The 11210-nt window shown below is 56.3% G+C and overlaps 1 protein-coding gene across 4 annotated transcripts in view; it reads right to left on the bottom strand.

The window, feature by feature from the left end:
* Positions 1-3845: 3845 nt before the first annotated feature.
* LOC122368644 (UDP-N-acetylhexosamine pyrophosphorylase-like) overlaps positions 3846-11210 on the bottom strand; it is a 30005-nt gene continuing 22640 nt past the window's right edge. For 3 of the 4 annotated variants that reach the window (XM_043342795.1, XM_043342796.1, XM_043342798.1), the window contains 6 exons: positions 8780-9336; positions 8268-8461; positions 7584-7724; positions 6887-7072; positions 5873-5914; positions 3846-4856 (listed from right to left, as the gene is read on the bottom strand). In XM_043342795.1, the coding sequence (XP_043198730.1) occupies positions 4580-4856; positions 5873-5914; positions 6887-7072; positions 7584-7724; positions 8268-8461; positions 8780-9336 (1397 nt within the window). In that variant the 3' untranslated portion in view covers positions 3846-4579. The remainder of the gene's footprint in view (positions 4857-5872; positions 5915-6886; positions 7073-7583; positions 7725-8267; positions 8462-8779; positions 9337-11210) is intronic. The other variant, XM_043342797.1, reaches the window with a different exon arrangement.

Genomic DNA, 11210 nt, shown 5'->3' with positions numbered 1-11210 from the left:
CGCAGGTTAGAATTGATCATAGCATTCAGAGACGAACATATCACAAAGCTAAGCGGCGTAGACACAGTCTGGTCCACTCGCGTACGATATGGCAGCTTTTGTGACGTCACCGTAGGGACCAGTTGGCGCCCGGCGACGGGCGGTCGCAGGGCGTATCGCCGTCACTGGCGAGAGGAGGGCGTGGTGCGCCATCAAGATCATCCCGCACCAAATGCGAGGCCAGCCCTCAAGAGAGTCATCATCACTCGACATATACAACCTGTACCGCCCCCCGTCCCGACTGTCAGCTGAGGACGAGCGGGAAGACCACTTCTCTCTGGACATGTTCCCATCGCTACCCAACGTCATAGCCGTCGGAGACATCAACGGCCACCACCCCGTCTGGGATGTTAATTGTTCCGAACCGGACGCGGTGGGGACCCGGGTGAACGACTGGCTTGAGCTCCATCACTGGGTGACTCTCAACTCCGGCGCGGCCACCTGTGTCGGCTACGGGAACCGCACTCGACAGACCGCCCCGGACGTCGCGATGTGCCACCGTGACATGGCGGGCCGCTGCACGTGGACGGTCGGTGAGGACCTGGGGAGCGACCACCTCCCTCAGCTGATCCACACCTCGATCGGCGGCGCGCGACCGAAGAGGATCCGCAAGAGCCGATGGGCCTTTCACAAGGCGGACTGGACTGGGTTCGCGGCTGACTGTGACGCGGCCCTCGCTGACCTGCGCCCGGACTCGATGTCGGTGGAGGGCCTCAGCGAGCGGCTGGTGGCCGCGATCCTGTCCGCCAGCACCGCCCACGTCCCGCGGGGTGCGCGCGCCGACCCCAAGCCATGGGCGCTCGATCCGGACCTCGTGGCCGCGGTGGCGGAGCGCCGGGAGGCGAGGGACGCCCTCAAGGAGCACGACTCGGAGGAGGCGAGATCCAGATGGAAGACAGCCAAGAAGTCAGTTGCGACCATGGAGGCCGAAGCACAGAAAAGGAGCTTCCGCGAACTGGCGACCGGAGAACTGAACAAGCCGGCAGCCATAGGGAAGGTCACCAAGATCCTGCGGAAGATGGAGGGTGCTGCACCGGACGTCTGCCCAGACCGGGCCATCAACGGGGACTGCGGGCAACTGCTCGCGGAGGACCGGGCCAAGGCCGAGGCGTTCGTCCGCACGTACGCCCACGTCAGTAGAAACGTGCGCCAACCCAAGCGCGACCGGATCGTCAAGACGGAGCTCCGCGGCCTCAAGGCTGCCCCGTGCTGCTGCAGGGGACAGCGTACCGACCAGTGTCAACCCTTCACCGAACAGGAAATGCACGACCAAATCCGACACCTCGGGACGAAGAAGGCGCCAGGACCGGACCAGGTATGCACCGAACACCTGCGGCACCTCGGACCGACGGCCTACCGGACCCTTCTGGCACTCATCAACAGATCGTGGTCCAACTTCGAGACGCCCGCCTCATGGCGACGGGCGACCATCATCCCCATCTTGAAGGCCGGCAAAGACCCCAAACAAGTGGGCAGCTACCGCCCGATCGCGCTCACGAGTCACATCGCCAAGCTAGCGGAGCGGATGATCGCGGCCCGGACGACCTACCTCATCGAGCGAGACCGACTGGTGCCCCCCGAACAGGTCGGGTTCCGCCGTGGGAGGTCGGCGGAGGACAGTCTGGCCCGCTTGGTCCAAACCGTTCAAGATGGCTGGAATCGCCCCAAGCCGAGACGAGGCCCGGAGGATGGCGTGACGGCGGACCGCTTTGTCCTCCTGGCGTTCGACTTCTCCCGTGCCTATGACACGATCGATCACCGGATGTTGCACCTGAAGCTCCTCAAGCTCCTCCCCAGATGTCTCGCGACCTGGATATTCCGGTTCCTTCGCGACAGGCGGGCCCGCGTAGAGGTCAACGGCGCGCACAGCAGCGAGCGCGTGTTTCGCGCGGGCCTGCCGCAGGGCTCGGTCCTGGCGCCGACCATCTACACGCTCTGGGCGGCGGACCTTATCGAGACCCTGCGGAACGCCTCGGACCGCACGGACGTCCTGATGTATGCGGACGACACGGCCACACTGAGCGCTGGAGCCACCGTAGAGCTCGCGGTGGCTCGCGCCCAGAAGTCGGCCGACGCCCTGGCCCGATGGGCAAGGCACTGGAAGATGTCCATCGCCGGACAGAAGACCCAGGCGCTGCTGCTGACTCAACGGAGCAGGGACGAGCGTGGCGTGCAACTCCTGGTGAACGGCACGCAGGTCACCGGTGGCACCAGCCTACATCTTCTGGGGGTGACCTTCGATAGACTTCTACACTTTAAAGACCACTGCGACTCTCTGCGGCGGAAGGTCCGGCCGCGGACGGCACAGCTGCGGAGGATGACCGGCCGGACCTGGGGTCTCCGCGAGGCGCAGCTCAGGACAGTCGCGAACGGGTATGTCCGGGGAGCCCTTGAATACGCGGCGGGTGCCTGGCTCCCGGCCGCGTCCCCGTCACACGTCCAGCTGGTGGAGCGCGAGCTGCTGGCGGCCGCCCGGGTGGTGACCGGATGCCCACGGTCCACCCCCAGGGATCCCCTGCTGGCCGAGGCAGGCATCCCTTCAGCATGGTCCACCAGGAAGACGCTGGCCGCGCGAACGCTCTGCCGAGCGCTCGCCCTGCCGGAGGACGACCCTCTTCGCCGCGTCGCGGAGGCCGACCCACCCACCCGACTGCGGTCTACCACTGGCTGGCGACAACTGGGGCGATCGGCGCTGATCGAGGCGGGCGCCGAGGGAGTGACGGTGGAGCCGCGCCTCGAGGTTCCCCTCCTCCCGTGGACAACCTGCCGCCCGATCGCCTTCAATCTGGACGTGGGACCCGGCGGCCGTCGAGCCTCCTCCAACGAGACGCGACGAGAGGCCGCGCGGCAGCACCTGGCGGCGCTCCCAGCCCAGGCCACGTGGATTTGGTCCGACGGCTCTGCGGACGCTGGGGTCAGGCGAGGAGGAGGCGGCGCCGTCATCTTCACTGCGTCGGGGGAGACTCTCGAGGTGGAGGTGGCGGCGGGAGGCCTCTGCTCCAGCACCCGCGCGGAGCTGTTCGCCCTGAGGGCGGCGCTGGAGCGAGTCCGGGATGAGCCGTCCCCCGCCCCGCTGGTGGCGTGCTCTGACTCACGAGCCGCCCTGAGCCTCCTCAGCGCGGGAGCGGCCGCCCAGACCACCACTATCGGCGCGGCGATCTGGAGGACGCTGCTGGACATTGCCGAGCGCCGGCAGGTGACCCTGCAGTGGGTCCCTGCTCACTGCGGGCTGGCGGAGAACGAGCGCGCTGACGCCCTGGCCAAACAAGCGGCCACCCTGCCCCAGGGCGCCGTGCCCTCGGACGCTCGGTCCCTGACACGGGCAGTTCATCGGATGGCCACACGTCAGTGGCGCGAAAACTGGCCCGACTCCTTTTTTAAGACTATCTTCGGGAGCACCCTGCCGCTCCCCATCCCCGGAGAGGACCGAGAGGCCGCCATCTCGGTGCACCAGTTGAGGGCGGGCCACTGGGGCCGCTCGCTCCAATACCTGCACCGGATCGGCCGCCACCCCTCCGTGGCATGCCTGCAGTGCCCCGATAAGCGGTGCCCCGCGGCGCTCTGCGCCGTGTGCCGGGAGGAGGCGGACGTGCCGGAGCACGTCTTGCTCCGCTGCCCGGCCCTCGCTGGCGCCCGCCTGCGGCTAACTGGCAGCATTTACGTTGACCCGTCGCGGCTGCGGGACGCCGACCTGGTGGCTGCCTTGGAGGCCGGCTACCTTCGTCATAGGGAGCCTCTCGGCTATGGTCCTCCGTAAGGAGGGCCCAGGGGGAACAACAACAACAACAACAACAGAGGAGGGCGTTCCGTGCTACTGGCGGGCTCCGGACGGGCAGGACGGGCGACACCAGCCGCCACCGGGCAGTTTGGGGCAGTTAGTTCACAACGGCAGGGACAGGCACAGCTGCAGAAACTCAGACTGGCACGTGCTGTCGTCTACAGGCTACATCCACCGCGCGCACGCTGATGTATGATGGCGGACTGCACCCGACAGCGCAGCACGGAACGAATAATTCGACAAAACGCGAGCGCATGCCGCGCCGGTGCACGCACAGTGGTCGGTGATGGGGACAGCTCTAAGCCGCGGATGGACACTAATGGCACTGCCGGTGAAAAATCACACACTGGTCCGAGGAAAACTGGCCAATCACGGGGTGGAAAACACCCAATCCGCCAATCAGATACCAACTTACAGTGTATCCAATCAACACACAAACTGATTCGCTAGTTTCTTGTTCGATTCGCATGCTTCTGGGCAGTCAGGTGTGCTTTTCCAAGAAACACTTTGACCAAAATGATCCAATCAAAATGAAGCCATCACGTCCCCCGTAGGCAGCTAGTAATGCCATCGTTCTGCCCTCGCCGTCCACCAGTTTGTACTATCGGCCTTCTGATGCTGCTGGATTTCGCTGGACGTCACACAGCACACATCCACGTGACGTCAAACCTGCACTCAAGCCGCCGACGACCTCGGAACACTGCCCGGTGAGGGCCCGCTGAGCCGGACGGCGGATGGCGGCTCAGAGGCCGGCTCAGTGGCTCAGTGGCGGCTCAGTGGCTCAGCGGCCGCTATTACCGGCTCAGAGGCCGCTCTCTCGCCGGCTAGTGTCCGTTCTCGGCGGGCTGGTCTCCCTGTCCGCCGGCTAGTGTCCGTTCTCTGCGGCTGGTCGCCCTGTCCGCCGGCCGGCCCGTTGAGCAGCAGCGGTGGCACGAACCGGCGACCGGCCACCAGCGGCTCCAGACCCTCGCCGGCGTACGAGACCAGCGGCGAGATCTCGCAGATCACCGGGTCCTCCCAGCGCACCCAGGCCTGCTGGCTGCAACCGAGACAGGCGGAGCCGTCAGCTCAGAGACAGGGTCAGCTCGGAGACAGGGTCAGCGATCAGCCGAGACAGGGGTCAGCTCGGAGACAGGGTCTTACCGGTCAGCTCAGAGACAGGACCACCGGTCAGGCGGGGTAGGGTCTCAGCGGTCAGCCGGGATAGGGTCAGAAGTCAGCCGGGACAGGGGTCAGCGGTCAGCCGGGGCAGGGTCTCAGCGGTCAGCTCAGAAACATGGTCAGCAGTCAGCTCAGAGACAGGGTCTTACCGGTCAGCTCAGAGACAGGGTCTTACCGGTCAGCTCGGAGACAAGGATCACCGGTCAGCCGCGGGAGGAGAGGATGAGGTCAGAGGTAGGGTCAGCAGCCAGTCCCGAAAGGAGAGAGAGTCAGCTCAGAGACGGAGTAAGCGAGCTCGGAGGGGAGACTAGCGTCGCAATGCTTCACACCTGGGTGCTCACGAACCATGCAAATATATGCGCATAAGTGTATAAAATGAAAATGAGCCAGGGTGTCACAGAGCCACAGCCTTGTTGAGCCGATGACTGTCATTGTCATGGATGCCATGCTGGCTATGCATTATGCAGTTATTCGTAAAACGCCAGCTCCTGTCGTAGGCGCACTGTGGATGATGATTGTCTTCCGCGTTGGAAAAGTTATACATTGGCCAGAAAGGTAGGGGTGTACATAAATAGCAAAGAAAGAAGAAAAAACGTTGAATATAACTGATCCTAGGATAATACCATGGATAACATCAAAATCTACCGGCTTCAGCGCGCTGCACCCTTTACAAGCTGCGTTGGTCCTCTAACATAACACCGGCGAAGACGTGAGGGCGATAGCGCGCCACCCGCACCACCGCTACAGCCAACCGGTTATCCTAAATTATATTTGTATTATTATGACAAGTATTAAAAAAATGAGCCATGTTTTGAGCTATTACAAAAAAAAAAAAACAATATCTTATCTCAAAGTAACATTATTTTTCTCGGTTTTTAAACCGGGACCACTCACCCCTTGTTGTTGTTGGCCTCCTCTGGTTTGCCGGTGGCGGGGCTACGAACGGACAATTGCAGGTTAGTAGCGCTCTACGGGGGTCCAGAGACAAGCAGACACGTGCGAGGCGAGCGTGACTTAGCAAAAAATACACCACCAAAGGCATAACCACGTCATCTAAGGTGGCTTTGCTTCACCACAAAAGCTTCTAACTAACTAAAAAGCAGCGAGAGGAAAAACGAATGTTGCCATGCTAAGAGTAAAAAAAAAACTGTGCCATGCATTTTAGGAGCAATACGAAATCTAGTGCAACTAATCTACTATAACATGTTAGGTGAAACACAGAATCAGCAACAAAATATGATATTGTGGGAGGATACAAATACATACGGAGTGTGTGTGTGTTGTTGGAGCTTTTGGGTGGGCGCTGCAGCACCGGTAGGCTATCGAGCGCCCTCAAATAATACAGACGGAGTACCTTCCAGCAGACTTCTACTGTGATTTGTACAAAACAAAAACAACAACACCTGGCACCAAATTTGGGGCTAAGCTAAACAAGAGAGGGATCTATTCCTATCTATGAGGTTCCGTAGTGATTGAAGTTGGTCGGACGTGGAAGGGCTAACGACAGCGCAGGTTTCCTTGAACTTTGCGTTTCTAAGAGCGAATAAGCATTGATTATACCAGATTTGCGAGTGTTGGGTCCGTACGTATCAGGATGGCCAGCTGTCTCAAACAAAGGAAAACATAACAATTAGAAAGGGCGGGACTAGGGACGCTGACGAAGACGAAAGCTATCGCTGGGAGCCTGGAAACTAAAACAGGGATCGTGGGTGTTGTGAGCAGCCACGTGTCCGTACTGCTACCCACCTGGGCATAGGACGAGGGATGGGCCCAGGCCCACTACCCAACCGGGCATGGGAAGGATGGCTTTGTCAGTGTTTGACTGGGATCGACCTACTTGGGTATGAACGGGATGGGCCAGTGACCAGTCCAGTGTCACCTACCTGGGTATCAGCAGTATGGGCCTACCTGGGTATGAGCGGAATGGGCCTGCCGTCGTCGTCGACGAACTGTCCGCCGGCGGCGAGCACGTAGCGCTGGTGGAGCGAGCAGAGCGCCAGCCGCGCCGTGGTCGGCGTGTCTTTCTCGGCGCCGTCGGCGTTCTTCAGCGGCGAGAACTCGTCCTCGCGCAGCACCTCCCACACGGCGAAATTCCTGCAGTGGGAGCGGAGCGGAGAACGGGGTTGGTAGAAACAAGCTTCTACAGAACGTTTAATAATCAGCCACTTAATTGCGCTTCGTCTCTTGATGCATGAATGACTTAAGGATGAGCTTTTCAAGAGCTGCTTTACACAAAACGCATGGCGAATGGCTACCATAAGGGGTCTAATGTAGCATGAGCTTCCTGCTGCTTCTCATACATTACTTTTACGTACTACTACAACGCCTAATACATTTACAGACTGAATACAGACGCCAAATACAGACTAAATAACTATTTACCACTGTCGCAAGGGCCACCCAGCAAGTAATTACTTCACTTGTCCAACAGTTTGCTTGAAAAATGCTTCAATATCAAGTGTTGGAACAATTCCTGAGCTGCTGAGTTGCCGGGTTAATTCTTTACCTTCAAAGCTATAGGTGCACACGTAAATTTGTTATTCAGATGTTAACTGTAATAAACTAAGAACTGAAATGTGACTGAAAACTACAAATCATGCCTCACTTGGAGAACTGGAAGACGTCGAAGACGAATTTCTCCAGTTTGATGCCGTTGGGTTTATCGGGCTTCTGCGTCTGTCCGTCGCTGTCCACGTGCGGAATCTTCTTCTTGGCCACGTGGTGCAGCAGCTCACTCTCGTGCTCACTGAGGGGGACAGAGGGGCGTCAACGACCGCGTGCGGCGAGCACGTCAGTGAACCCGCAATCAACAACGAGCGCACCTGCACTCGTAAGGGAAAGAAAATACTGAAATGTGTTTCAATAGGTATAGTCGACTACAGAATGATGTTTCACTTTTCACAGGCAATTATTTGCCTGTAGTGGTAGGCTGTGCCGCATCACACGGGCTGAGTTCACAAATTATAGCTTTGTCCCAATGCTCACAATCGACACGCTTAATGCGTGATAAACGCGTGATAAACGGCACAACTTAGCGCTCCGGTCAGCTGATAGCTTCTGAGGAGTGGAACATCATTCTGTAGTCGACTATACATTTAGGTATCAAATGCGGGAAGCTCTATACGCATAGATAATAAATTAATGAAACACAGCAGCTTAGCAATGCTTTTTTGGGTTAAATGAAGATATCAATGTTCATTAATTGCATAACTCAGAGCACGACCAATATTCACCAACGACAGTGTCGTGAACTCGTGTATCTGATTCAGTCCCCGCCTTTCCCACTCACCTGACCACGTATTTCAGAAAGTCGAGCGTGAAGAAGTGGTTACAGATGGAGCCGGCCGAGAAGGCGAGCCGGCCGTCTGCGCTGCGCTTCTGCGCCGTCTTCAGCGTGATCTCAGAGTACTCGACCACCTGGTAATGGTCGTCCACCTGGCAGACCACGCCCACCGCCTCCGTCGGGAAGGCCTTCTCCACCACCTGGGCCGGCGTCACCAGCGGTCACCAGCGGTCAGTGGGTGCACGTGGTACACGGAATACGGCCAACTGTGTCCTCCTAGTGACACCGGAAGTGACTATCGTGATACCTAAGGACTTTTTGGAAGAACAGTCTGAGGAAAAGCATGGGGTGGCTTAGAAAAAGTCCGAGCAAAAAGTATGAACAAAGAGTCTCAATAACACTGCGCTCATCATTTACTAGTTAAGACAAAGCGATACTTAACAGATCTGAGACACTTCTCAAGACTGCAGTGAGCGCGTCGGCCACCCACCAAACATAGTGCCGCGTCGGCCACCCACCTTGGCGCCGCAGTCGGCTCCCCGCGAGATGCAGTAGCCCATGAAGACGGGGTCAGCCATCTTGACCAGGATGTTGTCCACGCAGTAGACGTGCAGGTACTTGACGCCGCGCCGCTCCATGTCCCGCAGCATGTTCTCACGCTCGAGCGCCCGGTACAGGCCGCCGTTACCGTCCGGCGCGCGCGCCACCCGGCTCGGACTCTCCAGGATGATCTTTCCGTCGAAGCCGAAGCAGGGAAGCGTGCCCTGCTCGAAGAACACCAGGTCGTCGGCGCTGAGGCCGAAGTACTCGTGCTGCTCGAAGAAGCGCACGGTGGGCTCCTTGGTGCTCTCGCTGGTCATGACGTACCAGGTGACGGTGCCTCCGGCGCGGCCCGTCACCTCGCCGGCCAGCTGCTGCAGCCGGCGGACGCCCTCCGACTGCAGCTGGTACAGTGTCTTGGACGACGGCAGGCCCACGTTGTACATGCCCTTGGGGTAGCTGACGCCCAGCCGGGTGCCCTGACCGCCGGCCAGCAGCAGCACGCCGACCTCGCCGCGCGAGACCGCCTCCAGACCTGTCGGAGGGGCAGTGTGGCCAAATTCATTTTGCGTTTGGGGGAGGATGTAGAAAAAAAGCCGCCAGAGGATGTAACTATTTTTTGAAAAATGGTCTACTGATTTTTTAAGTTCTAATTTTCATAGAAAATGTGGGAAATGGCCTTACTAACATTCAGTACTGATGTATCTTTGAAGAAAGCACTTCAGTGATACATATGTAGAAATAGCAATCCTTTTTAAGACAATCGTTTAATAGGAACAACTTCAACGGCCACTGGTCATTTGCCAACCACCACCTTCCCGATGCTGATTCTCCTTACTCTATTCCAGGCATATTCCTCATCCATTCCTGAAAGAAGATCGCGAGCCTTCCAATTTCCAAGCACTCCTGTCATCATCGTGAACCTACGAATCCATCAAGATCCTTACTGCCAGATGACCTCGGACACCGACGTCTGCTCCCCGAAGATACAGCTGCGCATACTGCATACCTATTCACGTTTTATAAAATGTAAATGCATAGTGCTGTGTTTAATAGGTTACTCTCGAATCAATCGAATTAATCGACTATACGACCATTTCTGAATCAGTTATTGTATCAACATTGCATCAGTATAAGAATCAGAATTGCATCGATTATGAGAACTAAGAAAAGTTATCACTAATATAAAATGTTGACCGATATGGCCAGTAGCCAGTACAACTCCCGATGTCATCCTCGACATTAACCCGCGCCCCACTGGGGGGGGGCTATTTATAGCCCCCCCTCCCGTTTTTCTGCAATAACTTCCAAACCGCTTGACGGATCGACGCCAAACTTTCAGTACCTTCGGCTGCATCAATTTGACACCTTGTGTCAAAATTTGAACTTCGTAGCTACCATAGGTCGGCCGGAAATGACGTCAGAGTGACGTCATGTTCGTCCGATTTCGACGCAAAACATTGAACCACGGCAATCGCTCCCAAGAGCTCAGTTTTTGAGCTAGATCCAATTTCTTTGCATGAAAGGACTCAGAATTGACCGCGCTATCAAACTGCTATCTCGGATTTTCAAAATTTTGAAAATTACGAAAATTTTATATAATAATATTCAAAATTTATATTTTTATATTTTTTTCAAAAAGTTTTTGACTTTTCGAAAAAAACCGGAATATATGTGACAGAAGGCATGATTATGACTAACTCTAGCCAGTTTTAGCTAAATATCTTCAAAAATGGCCAAGTTATACGCATTATTGCAAAAAATTTACAATTATTAATTTTTCAAATCAATTTTTCAGTACGTATTTGACATCGTACACCAATATAAATGGCAGCATCGTGTTCCTGAGCTCAAACTGCATCCAATAGACACCTTTTTTGTTGAAAAATTTTAACTTCAAAATTTGACCTTTTTTGACCTGAAAGTGACCTGACCTAAGCTAAATTCGACTCAAAATGATCTCGAATGACACAGACGACATCAAATTCGAAATCTATGGCCTAAATGGACCATAAAACATGTGTCACGTGACCGACGCATGATATAATATTTTCGTGACCTGTGATGACCTGACCCTGACCTGAAAATCAAGGTACAAGTTTGGTACCCTCAAGGTATCTAGAGCATCTGTTCACGAGTGTGGAAACCAAAAATGAGCCTGATCTGACTTGTAAGACGGCGGCCAGAGCCCAAAATGTGAACAAGCCAAAGTGCTAATAATTTTTACTTTGACCTGACCTGTGACGTCATCGGTGACCTTGAGGTCAATGAAATTAGGTTTCGCTCGACAGTTTTTCCGGGGCTATCAGACGCCGTTTGAATTTTGACGATCGGCCCAGTAGTTTCGGAGTTAGGAGGGGGGGCTATGAATAGCCCCCCCCCCCCCAGTAGGGCGTGTTATACACAGAC

Source organism: Amphibalanus amphitrite, unplaced genomic scaffold, assembly GCF_019059575.1.
Source record: "Amphibalanus amphitrite isolate SeventyFive unplaced genomic scaffold, NRLGWU_Aamphi_draft 000964F_arrow, whole genome shotgun sequence".
In the NCBI taxonomy this organism is placed as follows: domain Eukaryota; kingdom Metazoa; phylum Arthropoda; class Thecostraca; order Balanomorpha; family Balanidae; genus Amphibalanus; species Amphibalanus amphitrite.
The sequence above is the reverse complement of the archived record's forward strand: the minus strand, read 5'-3'. Positions and strand labels throughout refer to the sequence as shown.